This window comes from Carcharodon carcharias (genome assembly GCF_017639515.1).
Source record: "Carcharodon carcharias isolate sCarCar2 chromosome 36 unlocalized genomic scaffold, sCarCar2.pri SUPER_36_unloc_1, whole genome shotgun sequence".
Taxonomy (NCBI): Eukaryota; Metazoa; Chordata; class Chondrichthyes; order Lamniformes; family Lamnidae; genus Carcharodon; species Carcharodon carcharias.
The window spans coordinates 3817790-3840358 of NW_024470726.1; the positions used below are offsets into that span (position 1 = coordinate 3817790).

Genomic DNA, 22569 nt, shown 5'->3' on the forward strand with positions numbered 1-22569 from the left:
GGAGGAGGTTACAGTGATAGAGGTGTAGGGGTTGGAGGATGTTATTCAGATAGGGAGGGGTGTAGGGGCTGGAGGAGGTTACAGAGATAGGGAGGGGTGTAGGGGCTGGAGGAGGTTACAGAGATAGGGAGGGGTGTAGGGGCTGCAGGAGGTTACAGAGATAGGGAGTGGTGTAGGGGCTGCAGGAGGTTACAGAGATAGGGAGGGATGTTGGGGCTGGAGGAGGTTACAGAGATAGGGAGGTGTATAAGGTTTGAAAGAGGTTACAGATGTCGGAGTGTGGATGGTCTAGACGAGGTAACAGAGATAGGGAAGTGAAGTTTGTAGGGGCTGGACGAGGTTGCGTAGATGGGGAGGGGGTGTAGGGATTGGAGTTGGTTACAGACATAGGGAGGGCTGTAGGGGCTGGAGGAGGTTACAGAGATAGGGAGGAGTGTCGGGTCTGGAGGAGGTTACAGAGATAGGGAGGGGTGTTGGGGCTGGAGTAGGTTACAGAGATAGGGAGGGGTGTAGGGGCTGGAGGAGGTTACAGAGATAGGGAGGGGTGTAGGGGCTGGAAGAGGTTACTTTGATAGGGAGGGGTGTTGGGGCTGTAGGAGGTTACAGAGATAGGGAGGGGTGTGGGGGCTGGATAAGGTTACAGAGATAGGGATGCGTTTTGGGGTTGGAGGAGGTTACAGAGATAGGGAGGGCTGTAGGATCTGGAAGAGGTTACAGAGATAGGGAGGGGTGTAGGCGCTGGAGGAGGTTACAGAGATAGCGAGGGGCGTAGGGTTTGGAGGATGTTACAGAGATAGGGAGGGGTGTTGCAGCTGGAGGAGGTTACAGAGATAGGGAGGGGTGTAGGGGCTGGAGGAAGTTACAAAGATAGGGAGGGGCGTAGGGGCTGGAGGAGGTTATAGAGATAGGGAGGGGTGTAGGGGCTGGAGGAGGTTACAGAGATAGGGAGGAGTGTCGGGTCTGGAGGAGGTTACAGAGATAGGGAGGCGTGTTGGGGCTGGAGGAGGTTACAGAGATAGGGAGGCGTGTTGGGGCTGGAGGAGGTTACAGAGATAGGGAGGGGTGTAGGGGCTGGAGGAGGTTACAGAGATAGGGAGGGGTGTAGGGGTTGGAAGAGGTTACTTTGATAGGGAGGGGTGTTGGGGCTGTAGGAGGTTACAGAGATAGGGAGGGGTGTGGGGGCTGGATAAGGTTACAGAGATAAGGAGGTGTGTTGGGGTTGGAGGAGGTTACGGAGATAGGGAGGGCTTTAGGGTTTGGAAGAGGTTACAGAGATAGGGAGGGGTGCAGGCGCTGGAGGAGGTTACAGAGATAGCGAGGGGCGTAGGGTTTGGAGGATGTTACAGAGATAGGGAGGGGTGTTGCGGCTGGAGGAGGTTACAGAGATAGGGAGGGGTATAGGGGCTGGATATGGTTACAGAGATAGGGAGGGGTGTTGGGGTTGGAGGAGGTTACAGAGATAGGGAGGGGTATAGGGGCTGGATATGGTTACAGAGATAGGGAGGGGTGTTGGGGTTGGAGGAGGTTACAGAGATAGGGAGCGGTGTGGGGGCTAGAGGAGGTTACGGAGATAGGGAGGGGGATGAGGACTGATGTGTGAACGAGGGTGAGATGTTATAAAATGATGTTGTCAGGCCGTGTCTCTGTTGTTCGGTGGGGAGATGAGTTGATGAGTGAACAGACTCGATGTTGGTTCGGACTTGGGGGCAGCAGAGTTTCAGGTGGGATGAAGTTTACAGATGGGTGGACGATTGCGGGACTGAAAACTGAGGGTCGGGATAGACAGTTTGAAAGCTGAGAAAAAGGTGTTTCTGCAGGAGCTGAGCTGGGGTAAAAATGGCAAATGCCCAGTACGTGGGGGTCATTTTGGTGAGATGGAGACGATGTGGGTTCCTGTCTCATCTCTGAAGCACCAAATTGTCCCAGAGAAAGTCTAAAGTGCAGCCACTATTCTGTCCATGGACTGACCCACCATCTTACAGAAAGTTACATCCCACAAGATGGAAATCAGATTTGTGACGGATGGATCAGTTTAACTGGTGCTGCTTGAGGGGGGAATGTGGACCCTGATCACTGGGGTAGATACCTCCCCACTCGTCATCTCACTGAGGGTCCCTGTAGTAACATCTCGAAAACTCTTGTCTGGATGAGCGCGGCTCCCACAACACACAAGAAGCTCCACACCATCCAGGACAAAGCAGCCCCGCTTGATCGGCACCACATCCACAAACATTCACTCCCTCCACCACCGACGCACAGGGGCAGCAGCGTCTGTACCATCTACAAGATGCACTGCAGCAACTCACCAAGGCTCCTTCGACAGCACCTTCCAAACCCACGATCTCTACCATCTAGAAGGACAAGGGCAGCAGACACATGGGGAACACCACCACCTGCAAATTCCCCTCCGAGCCACTCACCATCCTGACTTGGAAATATATCGGCTGTTCCTTCACTGTCACTGGGTCAAAATCCTGGAACTCCTTCCCGAACAGCACAGTGGGTGTGCCTACACCACAGGGACTGCAGCGGCTCAAGAAGGCGGCTCACCCCCACCACCTTCTCAAGGGGCAATTAGGGATGGGCAACAAATGCTCGACCCAGCCCAACGATACCCACGTCCCGTGGAAGAATTTTTTAAAATCACCCTTAAATCTGGGTCCCTATCGTTCTCCATCTTTCTGCCAAGGGGAGGAGCTTCTCCCTCCCTCCTCTGTCCAGACACCTCCTCCTCATTTTGGACACCCCTCTCCAGACCCCTTACCACCCCCACCGTCCACCCACTCTCCCAATCTCCCCCAATCCATCAACGTGACACCCCGGGGATGGTTCCCGGGAATCTTTCCCACGTCTCCTCGTCCTCCCTCAAATGGGAGTCCGGCTGGAGATGGACCCTCGAGACGGAGGGTCTGGGGCTGCCCATCGTTTGACAGGGCGGCTTTGACCCTGAAAGTGAAGCTCTCGGTGTCCCACAGGAGGAGCTGCCACTGAGTCGTGACTGAGGCCGGTCAGTGCCCAAGGACAGGGCCGAGCTTCGGTTCTGGCTGGACCTTGTGTGGCGCTGCCCTGAAGGTGCCCACCAGGTGGCAGGGGCGAGCAGCCACTTTGCACCGCTCGCTGTACTCCATTCTATCGCCAGCAGGTGGCAGGCAAGGACCAGGAATCGAGCTGGCTCCCTCCTCGCGGGAACAGGTTACCCGCTTACGCTATATGGAGCTGTGCTACAACAGTATCTTACATTGATATGGCGCCTTTCATGTGGATAATCATTCCAAGGCTCTTCACAGACACGCTGTCAGCCATAATTTCATATGGGGGGGGCTACGAATACAAAACCTTGGTCGAGAAGGTGGCTTATAGCACGTCTTAAAGAAACAGAGAGAGGAAGAGAGGGTTGGAGAGGTTTCGGGAGGGAATTCCAGAGCTCAGGGCCCCCAGGCAGCTGAAGGCACGGCCGCCAATGGTGGAGCGATGGGAATCAGGGGATGGGCAAGAGGCCGGAATTGGAGGAGCGCAGAGATCTCAGAGGGTTGTAGGGGCTGGAGGAGGTTACAGAGATAGGGAGGGGTGTAGGGACTGGAGGAGGTTACAGAGATAGGGAGGGGTGTACGGTCTGTAACCTCCTCCAGCCCCCACACCCCTCCCTATCTCTGTAACCTCCTCCAGCCCCTACACCCCTCCCTATCTCTGTAACCTCCTCCAGCCCCTACACCCCTCCCTATCTCTGTAACCTCCTCCAGTCCCTACATCCCTCCCTATCTCTGTAACCTCCTCCAGCCCCCACACCCCTCCCTATCTCTGTAACCTCCTCCAGCCCCTACACCCCTCCCTATCTATGTAACCTCCTCCAGCCCCTACACCCCTCCCTATCTGTGTAACCTACTCCAGCCCCTACACCCCTCCTTATCTCTGTAACCCTCTCCAGCCCCTACACCCCTCCCTATCTCTGTAACCTCCTCCAGCCCCTACACCCCTCCCTATCTCTGTAACCTCCTCCAGCCCCCACACCCCTCCCTATCTCTGTAACCTCCTCCAGCCCCTACACCCCTCCCTATCTCTGTAACCTCCTCCAGCCCCAACACCCCTCCCTATCTCTGTAACCTCCTCCGGCCCCTACAACCCTCCGAGATCTCTGCGCTCCTCCAATTCCGGCCTCTTGCCCATCCCCCAATCCCCATCGCTCCACCATTGGCGGCCGTGCCTTCAGCTGCCTGGGGGGGGCCCTGAGCTCTGGAATCCCCTCCCTAAACCTCTCCACCTCTCTCTCTCCCCCCTTCTCTCTCTCTCTCTCTCTCTCTCCTGCTTTAAGATGCTCCTTTACACTGACCTCTCTGACTGAGCTATTGGTCACCCCGTCCCTAATATCTCCTCACGCGGCTCGGGGTCAGATTTTGCTTTGTCACTTTCCTGTGACACAGCTTGGGCTGTTTGATTCCACTAAAGGCGCTATATAAATGCAGCAAGCTGTCGTCGTAGTTTCGCAAATCTTTGCACCTATGGGTTAAAATGTTGCCTGGAACCGGCTGCTCCTGCTGTGTTGGGGGGAGAGAGCTTCGGTTCCCTGCCCCCCTCTGTGTGGAGCAGAGTTTCCTGGATTCCCATCCTGAATCCCAGTCCCTAATTTTAAGGCTTATTTCCCTACAGCGTCTGGAAATAATCCCCCCCCCACCCCCCCCCAACTCCAACCCCACCCTCACCCTCCCCCCCAACCCCACCCTCACCCTCCCCCCCAACCCCACCCTAACCCTCCCCCCAACCCCACCCTCATCCTCCCCCCCAACCCCACCCTCACCATCCCTCCCCCCAACTCCAACTCCGCCCTAACCTTCCCTCCCCCCCAACCCCGCCCTCTCCCTCCGCTGTTACATTGAACTGAAGCCTAGCTTGTGCAGTCGCTTTCTCTTGTGATCTGACCTTTGGAACGTTCTGGAAAATCCACCCACCGCCTTCCCTGTAAAGTCAATATGTACTCTTCAAGGATTGGAGTCCTGAACGCCTCACAGCAACTCCAGGTCCGATTCCATCCCAGCGATCGAAAAGCTACCACTATCCTTCGGCCAGTGATGCACCGGAGGCCATTCAGCCCGTTGAGTCTATGCTAGAGCAATTTTGTCAGCCCCATTCCCTCCACCCCCTGCTCCCCCTCACTGCTCCATTCTGCCCACCCCCCCCCACCACCGCCGGACCCCACGAGCGTACTTCCCTCAAGTGGCCCACCCGATTTCCTTTTGAACTAGTAAGACCGGCCGGGATTTCCCTTCCCCCAGACAGCCGTGGACTTCACCTCCCTCCCTCCCCTCCCTGCCTCTCGCTGTGCAGATAAAGTTCTCCCTCCCCCAGCCATTGCCGCCCCCACCCCCCCCCGACTCTTGTACCACCAGCCAACGGGAACGGCTTTACTCCATCTACCTTATCTGAACCTGTCACCATCTTGTCCCCCCCATCGCTCGAATTCTCCCCTCAACCCCCTTCGCTCCAAGGGGAACAAGCCCCAGCTCCTCCAAACGAACCTTGTCGCTAAAAATCCCCCCTCATCCTCATTCATTTGGTAATTAACAACTTGAGTATTACTGAAAAAAAAGCAACACGTCGGAGTTTTTCATCTTGCACTCATCAGGACGCTTTGCAAGAACACCAAACAACAATTTATACTGCGTGTGAAGAGAGCGCTGATTGGTTGGCCAGTGGACCCTGATTGGTAGAGGCGTCGCCCTGGAGAACGCACCAGTGATGGTGACTGACAGTTGACTGCCAAGCATTGTTTGAAATTGAAACCAGGCTGCTTGGCCCTTGATTGGGTCAAAGCGTTACCCTGAGGAAGGAGTCAGCCCACTTTTAACGAAACCTCATCCACAGAGGGGGGGGTGGTGAGGCTGGATAAAAAGGGTCAGCAGCATTGCCAGTGTGGGTAGTGAGGAGTTTGGTAGATAGTTTGCTGCCGGTTGCTTACTGGAACTTGGCCGCTTCATCTCAGTCCTGAGTTTCAGTGTTAGCATTTCCGGGCTTCATTTCAGGATTCATTGGTGTCTCCAAAGACCCCCGGAGGATTCAGGCCGTGTGGACCCTTCCAGTATCAGACAGCCTTCCCCTCACCCTGAGAATGGGGATTGGGGTCTCTGCTGGGAGCACCTCCTCTGAGGGGAAAGAGAGGTGCAGAAGGGAGAGGAGGGCAGGTGTCCCAGTGCAGATTCCAGGGGAGCGACCTGTGGGAGGAGAGGTGCAGGCACAAGGGGCGCAGGGCCAGCAGGTAGTCCAAGGTGGGAGTGGCCGCAGCAGACGCCACTATCCTGATGCCAGGGTTTACAGGCAGTGATGCAGCTACCTCAATATGTCCGAGGTGCAGTGCTGAAGGAGGCTCTGTCTCTCCAGGGAGACTGTGACCTCCACTTGTCAGAGGATCGGGCCTGAGATCAGCTCCGACTGTGTGGGTGGACACCCCCTGCCAGTAGATCTGAAGGTCACAGTGGCCCTCAACCTCTACACCTCCAGCTCTTTCCAGGGCTCAGGGGGATCTGTGTGGAGTCTCCCAATCAGCTGTCCACAGTTGCACCAAGCTGGTGACAGACGCTCTGTTCAGGCGGGTACTGACCTTTATTCTTTACTGTATGGACGAGGCCAGTCAGGCTGAGCAAGCCAGAGGCTTTGCGGCCATTGCTGGCTTCCCCCGTGTCCAGGGTGCTATAGACTGTACACATGTGGCCATCAAGGCATCAGCAGGTCAGCTCGGTGCCTTTGTCAACAGGAAGGGCTTCCACTCCATGAACGTGCAGATAGTGTGTGACCACAGGATGCTGATTCTACAAGTCTGTGCAAGGTTCCCAGGCAGCTCCCACCACACCTACACCCTCAGACACTCCCAGGTGCCGAGGCTCTTCAGTGCTCCAGCCCGGCTGGATGGATGGCTGCTGGGTGACAAGGGCTATCCAATGAATAGGTGGCTTATGACATCTCCTCCGCCATCCAAGAACAGAGGCAGAGCAGTGTTATAATAGGAGTCATGTCTCCACAAGGGGGGTGGTAGAGAGGACTATAGGTCTTCTCAAGATGCGCTTCCAATGCCTGGACCATTCAGGGGGAGCACTACAATATCCCCCAGAGTGGGTGTCACTGATAGTGGTTGCAAGCTGCGCTCTCCACAATCTGGCACTGGCAATGGGGGACACAGTGGAGGAAGAGGATCTTGAGACAGCTCAACAGGCCACAGAGGATGGATCCAGTAGTGAGTCAGATGAGGAGGACAGTGAGGGGAACGCTGAGGGTGTGGAACCAGACCTCTGTAACCTCCAGGGAGGCAGGGACACACTATGGACACCTTGACCCAACACTCCTTCAGCTAGGCTGCCAAAGATCTGCTCCTACCTCAGGCCAGGGCTGCTGCCTCCATCCTGGATGTCTGAAATGACCCTTTCATTTGAACCCAAAGTCCACTCAGCACCCGTGCAATAAAGTTTCCAGCATTCCTCCCTGGCGTACCCCGCACCCCAGTAAATAAAAAAGTGAAGCATACTCAGGCCATTAACACAAAAGCAAAATTTATATCATGTTGACACTCACATCAAATGAACGTAACAATATGTGGTGCTAATGGTCACGCCAGTAAACATATAAACAAAATATGGCAGAACAGAAGATCAGCTGTGATCAGTCCCTCTTGTGCTCAAGGTGCCTTAAATTTATGTTTGGGAGTGCTACACCTTGCTCCCCCCTCCTCGCTGGCAGGGGCATTGGAGACAGCCTGCTGATCCTACTGTCTTGTTGGCCTTGATGACCTTGGTGGTCGTCGTCTGGCCAGTGGAGCCTGTGCTGGCCCCGCCTGGGAGGGAGTGGCCAGTGCCACAGCTGGGATCTCCCCAGTCATCGCAGCCTCTTCCGACGCCACAGTAACTGGCAAAGGGGCGGAGGAGGTGCTGCTGTCATCCAGAGAGGAGCCCACAGAGACGACAGGCAGCTCGTGCGCCAATGTGAGGTCGCTCTGGGCCTCCCTGCTCACCATTGATGGACGGGCACCCAGCTGGGATACTGGGTGCCCAATCCATCTCCCACACTGGCACTGACCACCTGAGGTCATCGGCGGTGTGAGGGTTTGCAGGCCCGTTTGCAACCCCAGGAACCCGCCGAATCTGTCCCAGGAGCTGCCTCTCCATGAGAGTCGCCACTCTCTCAATGGAGGAGGTAGTGCTCTCGGCCATGAGGGTCCATGCAGTGCTGATGCTCCGCATGGACTCCTCCACAACGGAGACCATGGCACCCAGACCCTCATGGATCACCATCAGATCCTCCCTCACATCTTGCTGGACATCCAGCATCTGCTGCCCAATGGACGACTCCAGAGGCCCATCATCAGCCTTCGACTGAGCATCTTCCTGGTTTCCAGCAGCCTTCTGACTGCCTGCGCCCTGGGCCCTCTCTGCCTCTGCCCGCACCTCACACGAGTGTGAAGTGCCCTCACCGCTGTGCAGCAACATTCCAGCCGCCGATCTAATGCCCACCGAGGTGCTGGTATCTACGCTGGTGCCAGGTTCAGAGAGCGGGTGTGACACAGGCGCATCTAATGCCCACTGTTCCCTCTGGCATCCAGGGTGGCACTTCGGGGGGTCCCTGTGCTCGTGGGTGAGCTGGCGTTTCTAGGGGTGAACAAAGGCACGGTTAAAGTCATCACACTCTCATTGTGCGTGTGCCAGGCACCCTGGTGAGACACGGTGCCCTCACCTTCCAACGCTCAATGGGGACTCCGGGTTCGAGGCTCCCATCAACGATGAGACTGCACCAGAATGTTTGCACCATCTGAAACTCTCGCCTCTGCGTGCTGCACTCTTACCTTCATCAGAGACCCCTGCCTCTCCACGGCCAGCTGACCGAGGTGGGTGGCATCTCTCCAGCTCCAAGGCCTCCATCTCGGACCTCGTCAGAATGAGGAGGTTTGGGGGAGGAGGGGCTTCTGCCTGTCTTAGTTCTTTCGTTGGTCTTACAGCTCCTCTTCTCCTGAAAGGACAGAGAAGCCATTGATTAGCCCACTCTCTACCTGCAGCGCCATCGCAGCCTGGCCGACCCCACCCTGCCACCACCCCCCCCTACCTGGCACCAGGGCATGTTAGAGGGCACACCTGGGTCATGGCCCTCGGGCCACAATGGCACTCAGGCCAAGCAGCCAGGGCTCACCCCCTTGCCTGGCGCTGGCATCACTCGGACTCTAATGCCCCTGAGCTCCACAGGGTTGGGGGGAGGGGAGGGGGGGGCGCGGAACGGCCAGAGCTCGCCACTTCTCCACACTGACCCGTGTCGGCGCGGTGCTCACCCTTGCCGGGCACATCAGGTTGCCGAACCTCTCGCGGCTCTCTGCCCCCCATGGGCGCTGACCTGGGCTGTCACCTCCTCCCAGGCTTATCTGGTACGGGTCGGGGTGACCTCCTCCTGCCGTCTCTGGGGTGTGCCCACCTGACACCCACCCCCTCCACAAGGACCACGAGGCACATGTCCGAGAAACACGGGGAGGGGGCGGAAGGGGTGCCGAGTGCCCGCCCGACTCACCCTCCGGCCTGACCCTCTCCGGCCGTCGTTGGGGTGAAAAGGTTCCCTGGACAGATTCCACCCCCCACCCCACCCCCCACCCGTAGGCAGCCCTCAGCGAAGCTGCCTCGGCTGGGATTAAAGTGCCCACTGGGTCGCCATTGGACCCCGCGCCTGAGGGGTTCACGCCAGCACCCCCTGCCCACCCCCGCCCACATCTCCCCCCCCCAACATAACCCAACCCCTCCCCCACCCGCTAGGCCCTTCCTGACCATTGAGAAGCCACATTTCACACCAGGTGGACATGAACTGGCCATCCAGCGTGAAATCGCGTCAGGACCCCAGCTGGGAGCGGATCCCACATCGCGCACGCCAAGCGTAAAGATCAGGCCAGGGACTGGGTTTAACGTCTTATCCTGAAAGATGGAGCCTCCGACAGTGTGGCACTCCCTCAGTACTGACCCTCCGACAGTGCGGCGCTCCCTCAGTACTGACCCTCCGACAGTGCGGCACTCCCTCAGTACTGACCCTCCGACAGTGCGGCACTCCCTCAGTACTGACCCTCCGACAGTGCGGCGCTCCCTCAGCACTGACCCTCCGACAGTGCGACGCTCCCTCAGTATTGACCCTCCGACAGTGCGGCACTCCCTCAGTACTGACCCTCCGACAGTGCGGCGCTCCCTCAGCACTGACCCTCCGACAGTGCGGTGCTCCCTCAGCACTGACCCTCCGACAGTGCGGCGCTCCCTCAGCACTGACCCTCCGACAGTGCGGCGCTCCCTCAGCACTGACCCTCCGACAGTGCGGCGCTCCCTCAGCACTGACCCTCCGACAGTGCGGCGCTCCCTCAGTACTGACCCTCCGACAGTGCGGCGCTCCCTCAGCACTGACCCTCCGACAGTGCAGCACTCCCTCAGTACTGACCCTCCGACAGTGCGTCGCTCCCTCAGTACTGACCCTCCGACAGTGCGGCACTCCCTCAGTACTGACCCTCCAACAGTGCGGCTCTCCCTCAGTACTGACCCTCTGACAGTGCGGCACTCCCTCACAGTACTGACCCTCCGACAGTGCGGCGCTCCCTCAGCACTGACCCTCCGACAGTGCGGCGCTCCCTCAGCACTGACCCTCCGACAGTGCGTCGCTCCCTCAGTCTTAAACAGTAAAAAAACCCATCACATTTCTAATTCCCTTCAGCTTGGAAGGAGAGTCGTCCGGACTCGAAACGTTGACTCTGTTTCTCTCTCCACAGACGCTGCCGGGACAAGCTGAGTTTTTCCAGCATTTCCTGTTTTTATTTCGGATTTCCAGCGTCTGCAGTACTTTGCTTTTAGTTTTATTATTGCGTTCAGGTTCTATATTAACAGGAGCAGGGCTGTTGGCCAGCAGCAGATCCTGGTGACCTTGCTGCCTGGATTTTTATGTCCGGGGAAAAGCGCGTTTAGCTGGCAGGGGAGAGGGATGCTGGAGGACAGGCAAAGGTCAAAGAAAAGGGTTTCAAGACCACTCCAAGATTATAACTGTCAGCTAACGCTGAACAAGCCAGGGCCCTTTTCTCTGGAAAAGAGAAGGGTGAGGGGGGTGACCTGACAGAGGCCTTTAAAATATGAGAGGATTTCAATAGGGCCAACAGCATCGGCGACTTGCATTTATATAGCGCCTTTAACCTAATAAAACATCCCAAGGAACGTTATCAGACAGAATCTGACCCCGAGCCACGTGAGGAGATATTAGGGACCGGAGACTAAGAGCTTGGTCAGAGGTCGGTCTTAAGATGAGTCATAAAGGAGGAGAGTGAGAGAGAGAGTGGGGCGGAGAGGTTTAGTGAGGGAATTCCGGAACTCAGGCCCCCCCCCAGGCAGCTGAAGGCACGGCTGCCAATGGTGGAGCGATGGGAATCAGGGGATGGGCAAGAGGCCGGAATTGGAGGAATGTGGGACTCGCTCCCGCGGGGAGTGGGGAGAATGTGGGACTCGCTCCCACGGGGAGTGGATAGAATGTGGGACTCGCTCCCACGGGGAGTGGATAGAATGTGGGACTCGCTCCCATGGGGAGTGGGGAGAATGTGGGACTCGCTCCCACGGGGAGAGGGGAGAATGCGGGACTCGCTCCCACGGGGAGTGGGGAGAATGTGGGACTCGCTCCCATGGGGAGTGGGGAGAATGTGGGACTCGCTCCCATGGGGAGTGGGGAGAATGTGGGACTCGCTCCCACGGGGAGTGGTCGAGGTGAATCGCAGAGATGGATTGAAGTGGGGGGGAAGCTGGATAAACAGACGAGGGAGAAAGGGATAGAAGGATATGGTGATGGGGGGAGATGAAGAGGGGGGTGGGAGGAGGCTCATGTGGGGCAGAAAACCCAGCATGGAGCAGAGGGGCCAAATGGCCTGTTTCTGTCCTGGGAATTCTGCGATGTCACTTTAGAAGTAGTGAAGGTGATCGGTACAAGTGGAGGCCATTCAGCCCCTCAAACCTGACCCTCCATTCCCTCTGACCATGGCTGATCGGTCTCTTAACTCCATCTACCCCTTGTTTCAATGACCCTTAACCCCCTTAGCCAACAAAAATCTACCCATGCAGCGTTGATATTTCCAGTTGACCCCACCCCACAGTCTCGGCAGCTTTTTGTGGAGGGGGGGCGAGAGAGAGAGAGAGTTCCAGATTCCCACTCCCCCCCTGTGTTTGTGTGAAGTGCTTCCTGACATCACCCCTGAACGGCCTTGCTCCCATTTTAAGGTTCTGTCCCCCTTGTTCTGGACTCTCTCTCCCCCACCCCGACCAGAGGAAATAGATTCTCTCTGTCTGTCCTTAACTGATGGTAGAATCATCAGTAAGAGACTAATTCCTGATTTGTTGACGACTGCATAATCGTTGTATCAGGTGACCACTAGGCTGTGGGACGATGAACTCAGTTGACCTGCATATTTCCTCTTGTAGCAACGCCCCCCACCCACTTCAAATTATCATCCAAATCTTCCGGTCTCTGGATGTTCAGCGACCTGACATATGGTGGAGGCCCAGATCCACATGGCAATTGCCGGACATGTTTCTGCTTCCGATGGGAGATTGCCCAGCTCTCCCAGAGTTCCCAGCGGAGGTCCCAGCCTCTGAGTTAGAGTCAGGGATTTGGGACAGTCCATGGTCCGGGGTCGATACCCAGGAAATGGTGAACAGATTAAGACCTGGACTAACACACGGGTTAATTACACAACCGACCCCCAATCATCCCCCTGACTCACCCAGACAGAACGGACAGAGGCCAGTCCATCTGTTGAGCCTGTTCCAGATGTCTTCAAAAGAAACAGATCAGTTAGCCTAAAATCTACCATTGAGGGAAATGCTGGAATCCATTGTTAAGGAGGTAGGAGCAGGATGTTTATAAAGTCGCAATACAATCAGGCAGAGTCAACATGGTTTTGTGAAAGGGAAATCATGTTTGACAATTTATTAGAGTTTTTGAGGATGTAACAAGCAGGACGGATAAAGGAGAACCAGAGATGTGGTGTATTTGGATAAAGGGTAGATAAAGGGGAAACAGTAGATGTGATGTATTTGAATAAAGGGTAGATAAAGGGGAACCAGTAGATGTGACGTGTTTGGAAAGGGTAGATAAAGGGGAACCAGTAGATGTGATGTATTTGGATAAAGGGTAGATAAAGGGGAAACAGTAGATGTAGTGTATTTGGATAAAGGGTAGATAAAGGGGAACCATTAGATGTGATGTATTTGGATAAAGGGTAGATAAAGGGGAAACAGTAGATGTGATGTATTTGAATAAAGGGTAGATAAAGGGGAACCAGTAGATGTGATGTATTTGGATAAAGGGTAGATAAAGGGGAACCAGTAGATGTGACGTATTTGGATAAAGGGTAGATAAAGGGGAACCAGTAGATGTGACGCGTTTGGAAAGGGTAGATAAAGGGGAACCAGAAGATGTGATGTATTTGGATAAAGGGTAGATAAAGGGGAAACAGTAGATGTGATGTATTTGGATAAAGGGTAGATAAAGGGGAACCATTAGATGTGATGTATTTGGATAAAGGATAGATAAAGGGGAACCAGTAGATGTGATGTATTTGGATAAAGGGTAGATAAAGGGGAACCAGTAGATGTGACGTATTTGGATAAAGTCTAAATAAAGGGGAACCAGTAGATGTGATGTATTTGGATAAAGGGTAGATAAAGGGGAACCAGTAGATGTGACGTATTTGGATAAAGGGTAGATAAAGGGGAACCAGTAGATGTGATGTATTTGGATAAAGGGTAGATAAAGGGGCACCAGTAGATGTGATGTATCTGGATAAAGGGTAGATAAAGGGGAACCAGTAGATGTGATGTATTTGGATAAAGGGTAAGTTAAAGGGGAACCAGCAAAGGTGGTGTATTTGGATTTCCAAAGGTATTTGGTGAGGTTCCACATAAAAGGTTACTGTACAAGAAAAGAGCTCATGATGTTGGGGCTGATATATTATCTTGATGAGAGGATTGGCTAACTAACAGGAAACAGAGAGTCAGGATAAATGGGCCATTTTCAGGTTGGCAAACCGTAACAAGTGCACTGCCACACGGATCAGTTGTGAGGGGGATACAAAGAGCCTACAAAGGGATATGGATAGGTTATATGAATGGGTAAGAATTTAGCAGATGGGGTATCATGTGGGAAAATGTGAGGTTGTCCACTTTTGCAGGAAGAATAGAAAAGCAGATTGTTATTTAAATGGAGAGAGACAGCAGAATGCTGCGGTAACGAGGGATCTGGGTGTCCTGGTACACAAATCACAAAAAGTCAGCGTGCAGGTACAGCAAGCGATTAGGAAGGCAAATGGAATGTTGGCTTTTATTGCGAGGGGAATGCAGTGTACAAGTAGGAAGGTCTTGCTACAACTATACAGGGCGTTGATAAGACCTCACCCAGAGGACCATGTACAGTTTTGGCTTCCTTACTTAAGCAGGGATACACTTGCACTGGAAGTGGTTCAGGGAAGGTTCACTGGGTTGGTTCCTGGGATGAAGGGGGCTTGTCTTATGAGGGAAGGTTGAGCAGGTTGGGCCTGTACCCATTGGAGATTAGAAGAATGAGGGGTGACCTTACAGCAGCATAAAAGATCCTGAAGGGACTTGACAGGGTGGACGCTGAGAGGATGATTCCCCCTTGTGAAGGATTTGAGAACTAAGGGGGCACAATCTCAGATTGAGGGGTCTCCCATTGTAAGTTTTTGGGATTTTGAGGTTTAAAACCCTTTTACTTAAAATATCGAAGTTCCTAATTTATAAGAATGGAGCCCTCAGTTGTACTTGATCTAACAGGGTACGAATAACTAATGTTCATGAATCACTTAGCATTTATCAACAAGATGTTAAATATACTCAACAAAAGCAGTGAAAACAACATGGAATGTTCTTACCCTTCAAGGCCCTAGGATTCCTCATGTGCTGCCAATTTAGGCAATGTCTTTCTTCTTTTCTCCCCGAAGTGATGTTACATTGAACTGTGTCTCAGAATAATTATACCACAGAAGCAGTGGCAACAACGGTGCCAACAAAGACTCTGATTTTCCAGCTTTTACCCCAATTCTGACTGTTCCTCTTCCTCATTAGGAAATAGTCCAAATTAATCTCTTTCATTAGCTTAGGGTAAGGGTCATCTGGTATCACCCTATCTCTGTAACTAGAGTCTGAGAACAAATGTCCATCTCTTATTCCATGGGCCCTGGAGTGATGTTACATCGTGAACAAATCACCCATCCTTGTAGATACAGAGCAGTTGTACAAACAATATTACATCCTCTTATCAATATCACAATCTATCGTAAACAATTCATATCAGCATATTACCCAATTCCCATGGATACTAAGACAGTTAAAAGTAATAATTCCTACCATAATGCCAGGAAAGGAATGACTTTCTTTTAAAATATATATGTTCTGTCCTACAGATGTAGAGTCACAGAGTTATACAGCACAGAAACAGGACCTGCCCCTTCGGCCCATCATGTCCTTGCCGGCCATCAAGCCCCTATCCATTCTAATCCCATTTTCCAGCACTGGGCCCGTAGCCCTGTGGCCTTTCAAGTGCTCATCTAAATACTTCTTAAATGTTGTGGGGGTTCCTGCCTCTCCCACCCCCTCTCAGGCAGTGTGTTCCAGATTCCAACCACCCTCTGGGTGAAAAGTTTTTTCCTCAAATCCCCTCTAAGCCTCCTGCCCCTTACCTTAAATCCATGCCCCCTTGTTATTGACACCTACCTACCCTATCTATGCCCCTCATAATTTTGTACACCTCTATCAGGTCCCCCCTCAGCCTTCTCTGCTCTAAGTAAAACCCTAGCCTATCCAGTCTCTCTTCATAGCTGAAACACTCCATCCCAGGCAACATCCTGGTGAATCTCCTCTGCAACCTCTCCAGTGCAATCACATCCTGCCTATAGTGTGGCGACCAGAACTGCACACAGTACTCCAGCTGTGGCCTAACCAGTGTTTTATACACTCCAACACAACCTCCCTGCTCTTATATTCTATGCCTTGGCTAATAAAGGCAGGTATCCCATATGCCTTCTTAAAAGGTCAGTCAGTTAAGGTAGTTAGTAATCTAAAACCTGAGAATACGTGGACATCTGTCACTTGCTCATTCTGCTTTCTACTCTTAATCTCACCATTAACACCTCCTTTAGCCAGTACCACCACCATTAACACCCCTTTGACCTTTGGTTTATGACATATTTTGCATCTCTCCATTGCCTCTACCTATCGCTGGCCCTCCACCCAGTTTCACCTGCTCCACACCGCCCCTCCCTTTAAACAGTACATGTTTCGTCACATTTGTACTTCTCCTTAGCTCTGAAGAAGAGTCACACGGACTCGAAACGTTAACTCGGTCTTTCTTTCCACAGGTGCTGTCAGACCTGCTGAGTTTTTCCAGCATTTTTTGCTTTTGTTCCTGATAATACGGGGTCTTGGTTAAAGAAGAGCTGTCATGTTAAGCTCAAGCTGCTGAGCTGAAATCTTTTGCTTATTTCTTTACATAGAGGAATCAGAAAAGCTACAATTCCTTGAACCCAGTCTCTTTGGCACCTTTTTAGATTATCAAGACCAGCTTCTCAAAAGCAGCCGCCTCAACGGCTAAGTATCTCACGAGCGGGAATTCAAACTGAACTGTTGGAAAGGTGGTCGAGGTAAAATCCATAATTGTCACTTCAGACCAGAGAACCCTAAAAACTTAGTCGGCTTAATCAAAATCTTACACCATGTAAGACGGAAGTGAGGGGGAATTTCTTCTCTCAGAGGGTCCTTAGTCTGTGGAACTCCCTCCCTCAAAGAGCAGTGGAGGCTGGGCCATCGAGCATATTCAAAGCTGAGTTAGAGAGATTTTTGATTGACAAGGGAGCCGGGGTTTATGGGGTTGGGGGTGGTGAGGGGGGGTGGAAGGTGGTGGTGGTGGGCGCGGACAGGGGGAAAGTGGAGTTGAGGCCACAGTCATCTTATCCAATGGAGGAGCAGGCTCAAGGGGCCGAATGGCCAACTCCTGCTCCTATTCCTTTAGGATCTTATGAAAGGCAACTTAGCTCATCCCACTCCGCACCCCCACCCCCCCCCACTTCCCAGGGCCCTGCAAATTTCAGTTCCAACGTGAGCAAGTCCAGGTGAACACACGAGATAGGAGCAGGGGTAGGCCATTCGGCCCCTCGCGCCTGCTCCGCCATTCAATACCATCCCGGCTGACCTGACTGTGGCCTCAACTCCACGCTCCCCTCTACCCCTGAAAAATTAATCTTTGGGATTCTCTTCCCCAGAGGCTGGGCCACTGAATAGTTTTTTTAAGGCAGATTCTTGACTAGCAAGGGGAGTCTTAAAAATTTCCAACGATCCAACCTCCATCGCTCTCTGGGGGAGGGAGTTACATAGATTCTGGACCCTCTGAAAGAAAAGATTCACCTCATCTCCCTCTTAAATAGGTTTCCCCTTTTCTTTAAACTGTATCCCCTAGTTCTAGTCTCTCCCACAAGGGGGAACATCCTTTCAGTACCCACCCTTGTCAAGCCCCCCCTCAGGATCTTATATGTTTCATGATCTGCTTTACTGAGGTTGGATGATTGATCCAACAAATATGGGGCGGCGCTAGGACCTGGCGGAAGCCAGCTGCTTCATCTAATCCCCGCCCCCTGCCCTAAAACGATTGGCTGGCCCGTGGCCACCTCCACGCATGCGACTAGTCCATATTGCTGCCAGTCACCTCTATCCCCGCCTTACCCACTCATTCCATATGCAAAGCCGTCTTGAAGGCCCGCCCACTTTGCGAGGCGATTGGCGGAGACAAGGAACAGCGTCTCCCGCCTTCCAGGTCCCAGTTTTTATTGGTTAAAACTAGCCGCCAATCATAGCGTTCGGCCCCACCACCGCTCACGCAATGTGATTGGCGGAACGTGACACGGGCCCAGATAGTGATTGATGGGGCACCTGTCAGTCAGATAGAAAGTCACGTGCAGTTTGCGTGTATTGGGAGAGTCCCGCCTTCTCGATGTGATTGGCCCACCCCGAGAGGTCGGTAGCCGGATATTCCTTTCTGATTGGTCGAGTCGTCTTGTCAGTCCCGGGGAATCCGCCGCGTGAGGTCGCCAAAGTCTCATTGGTCCCGGCTCCCCTCCAAGAGGTGATTGGGGCAGAGCCGGCGAGGACAGCTCTGATTGGGGAAAGGGGTTGTCAATCAGAAGTGAGTTGTTCCTGTCCCTCTGTCTCAACCCCAGAGCTGGTTGACGAAAGGGGGCGGGACCCCTGGTTCTGATTGGTGAAACCCGACGCCAATCTAGCAACAGCTCCACACTAGCCGGAGCTGATTGGTGGAACCGGCAGGAGGACGGGTTCTGATTGGTTAAGGCGTCCGTCAATCAGGCGGGGCTGCAGGTGTGTGCAGGGGGGGTGGGGAGGGCGAAGGCGAAGGGTTTCGACAGGCGCGGCCGAATTTCGGGCTGAGTTGGACCGGTGGCGGCGGCGGTGGTGGTGGGAGCGGGGCCCATGTCGACCCTGACTCACAGGGCCCGGCGGGCCGAGGCGGCCCGAGGCCCCGAGCGGCCGGAGGCCGGCGTGGAGGAAGCGGACGAGAACGGGCCTCAGGAGGAAGAGGAGGCGGACGCCAAGGAGCTGAGGCTGACCCTGATGGAGGAGGTGCTGCTGCTGGGGATCAAGGACCGAGAGGTCAGGCTGGACCCGGGGGGGGGGGATGGGTAATTGGGGAGAGAGATCGGTGGATCCAGAGATCCCTTGAGGGTTCGGTGTATCCAGAGATCCCTTGAGGGATCCAGAGATCCATTGGGGGATCCAGAGATCACTTGAGGGTTCGGTGTATCCAGAGATCCCTTGAGGGATCCAGAGATCCATTGTGGGATCCAGAGATCACTTGAGGGTTCGGTGGATCCAGAGATCCCTTGAGGGATCCAGAGATCCATCGGGGGATCCAGAGATCCATTGAGGGTTTGGGGGATCCAGAGGTCCCTTGAGGGTTTGGGGGATCCAGAGGTCCCTTGAGGGTTCGGTGGATCCACAGATCCCTTGAGGGTTCGGTGGATCCACTGGTCCGTTGAGGGTTTGGTGGATCCACTGGTCCCTTGATGGTTCGGTGGATCCGGAGATCCCTTGAGGGTTTGGTGGATCCAGAGGTCACTCAGGATGATTTGCTCCACAGATCGCCCGGAGATCAAGTCGATTAGTAGATCACTCTGGGAGTTGATCCGCGGATCACTCGGGGTGAGTGGATCAATAGATCACTCGGGTGAGTGGATCAATAGATCACTTGGGGGCGGGCGAGTGTGTCCACAGAGTACTCCGGGGTGAGGGGAGTGGATCCATAGATCATGCGTGGTGTTGAACCTGTAGATCACTGGGTCGCTCTGGCATATATATTTGTGGTGTAGATCACTTTTGAGTGTAATGGATCTATAGAACACTGAGAGTGTGTTTAATTGAGAGTGGATCTATTGGTCACCTGGTTGATATATCCACAGCTCTGTGCAGGGCGATGGATCTGTGGAGGGTAGGGGATCTATAGATCATTATGAGGCCAGTGGGTCTGTCGATCATTGTGGGTTGTGGAAAAGTGTGAGGTATTGCACTTGGGGCGGGCTAACAATGCAAGGGATTACACAATGAATGGTAGAATCCTGGAAAGTACTGAAGATCAGAGAGACCTTATTGTGCATATCCACAGATCCCTGAAGGTAGCAGGGCCGGTAGGTAAGGTGGTTAAGAAGGCTACAGCAATCTATGCCTTTATTAGCCAAGGCATAGACTACAAGAGCAGGGAACTGTATAACATGCTGATTAGGCCACAACTGGAGTACTGTGTGCAGTTCTGGTCACCACATTATAGGAAGGATGTGATTGCACTGGAGAGGGTGCAGTGGAGATTTCCCAGGGTGCTGCCTGGGCTGGAGGGTCTGAGCTAGGAGGAAAGATTGGGTAGGCTGGGGTTGTTTTCCTTGGAGCAGCGAAAGTTGAGAGGGGACCTGATAGAGGCGTATAAAATTATGAGGGGCACAGGTAGGGTGGATAGGAAGGGACTTTTTCCATTAGTAGAGGGGTCAATATCAGGGGGCATAGATAAGAGTTAGAAGGCTTAGATGGGTGTTGAGGAGAATTTTTTTTCACCCAGAGGGTGGTGGGGGTCTGGAACTCACTGCCTGAAAGGGTGGTTGAGTCAGAAACTCTCGTAACATTTAAGAAGTATTTAGATATTCACTTGCGTTGCCATAGCCTCCAGGGCTATGGGTCAAGTGCTGGAAAACAGGATTAGTGTCGTCAGATCTTTGTTGACCGGCGTGGACAGGATGGGCCGTATGGCCTCCTGTGCTGTAAGCGTCTATGAGTGGATCTATAGATCATCGGAAATAAAAGGCTTATTTATCGCTGGATATGGATCGCTGCATATGAAGGGCCGATAGTTCATAGGATCTCTGGATCATTGGATCAAGGGATCACTGCACACTGGATACAGTGGACAATATAGATCACTGGGCCGAGATACCTGCATCTAGCGGGCATGTGGAAAGTGTGGATCAAGTAATTGTTCAAATATCTACATAGAGTACTGATACAATGAACAGATGGGTAAAATGGTTGTCACTATATAACGAACATTCAGTGACTCAAACCTAGCCAGTAATTTATAGATATATCTACTTATATTCACACAAACAGCGTATCCTCTATAATACTGGAACAAAGAACATAGGTTGAGCAACTCATATTTGCAGCTGGATATCTAATACCTCGTGTATAAATGGATACTAACTTAGAAAAATACATTCCTTCGTATATAACGACATGTATCACTTGAGATGGATGAATTTGGCAGATGATATTATAAAATATATGTGCCTACAGTACGATCCATCAAACATTATTTAGTCTATATGGAAATATTTTATCTGTAACAGGCATGGTAATATTGATAACAAAACAAAAACAGAATTACCTGGAAAAACTCAGCAGGTCTGGCAGCATCGGCGGAGAAGAAAAGAGTTGACGTTTCGAGTCCTCACGACCCTTCGACAGAACTTGAGTGAATCCAAGAAAGGGGTGAAATATAAGCTGGTTTAAGGTGTGTGGTGGGGGGGTTTGGGTGGGGGGAGAGAAGTGGAGGGGGTTGGTGTGGTTGTAGGGACAAACAAGCAGTGATAGAAGCAGATCATCAAAAGATGTCACAGACAACTGCTTGTTTGTCCCTACAACCACACCAACCCCTTCCACTTCTCTCCCCCCACCCAAACCACCCCCCCCACCAACACACCTTAAACCAGATTATATTTCACCCCTTTCTTGGATTCACTCAAGTTCTGTCGAAGGGTCGTGAGGACTCAAAACGTCAACTCTTTTCTTCTCCGCCGATGCTGCCAGACCTGCTGAGTTTTTCCAGGTAATATTGATGATGTATTATGCCAGGAGATAAAATAATAGGGCAAACGGGTTAAATATTCATTATATGATTCTCGTGAAGGGATAGACTTACTGTTAGCTATCTAGATATATGACATCTGTGTTTGTTTGATACGGTGACTGTGGTTTGCGAACCTGCATTTCTTTAGTGGCTTTCACCACCTCTGGGTGACCCCAAAAGGGCTTCGCAGCCAATGAAGCACTTGCTTTTTGAAGTGTGGTCACTGTGATAACGGAGGAAGTGCGGCAGCCAATCTGCACAGCAAGATCCCACAAAACAACAATGTAGCAATGACGATCATATGGATCGATCTAGATCCAGTGATTATGATCCATTTGTCCATAAGCCTTCTATATTGCAGTGATCCCTTCACCCAATGATCCATAGATCCTGTGAACTATAGGCCCTTTATATGCAGTGATTTATATCCAGTGATATGTCTTTTATATCCAATGATCTATAGATCCACTACCCACAGTGATCTACAGATCCACTAGCTTCATAGTGACCTACAGGTACCCTGTACAGTCAGTGAACCACATATCCACTACACCCAGTGATTCATAGACCTACTGACCGCAGCGATCCATAGATCATCTGCTCCCCCAGTGATCCATAGATCGTCAGCCCCCTTGAACCAAAGATCGACTGCCCCCAGAGATCTATTGATCGACTGCCCCTGAGATCCATAGATCTGGCCTCCAGCAATCCATAGATCCACTGACCCCCAGTGACCCGTAGATCTACAGCCCAGGGCAATCTGTAGATCTAATAGCAGCCGTGAGAGCTTTTACATCCATCTGAGAGGGCGGACAGCACTTTCAACAGTGCGGCACTCCCTCAGTACTGACCCTCCGACAGTGTGGCGCTTCCTCAGTACTGACCCTCCGACTTTGCGGCACTCCCTCAGTACTGGCAGTGGGTGTGTCAGCCTGGATTATGGGTTATACGTGTGACGCACGTTTGATTCCATGAGCTACTTGCCTAAATAGCGAGAGTCAGCTTGAACCACAACTGACAGAACCAGTTCAACTGGCATCTTCTGAAGTCTCACCGCCCTGTCATTGAACCCAAGGTTGTGGAATTCCTTCCCTAAACCTCACTCCCTGTCACTGCCTCTGTGTCTCTCTCTCTCACTCT

The 22569-nt window shown here is 52.8% G+C and overlaps 1 protein-coding gene across 1 annotated transcript in view; it reads left to right on the forward strand.

The window, feature by feature from the left end:
- Nucleotides 1-18477: 18477 nt before the first annotated feature.
- LOC121274292 (Golgi phosphoprotein 3-like) overlaps nt 18478-22569 on the forward strand; it is a 30368-nt gene continuing 26276 nt past the window's right edge. Inside the window, exon 1 of the mRNA XM_041181522.1 lies at nt 18478-18692. Coding sequence (XP_041037456.1) covers nt 18513-18692 — 180 coding nt within the window. The 5' untranslated portion in view covers nt 18478-18512. The remainder of the gene's footprint in view (nt 18693-22569) is intronic.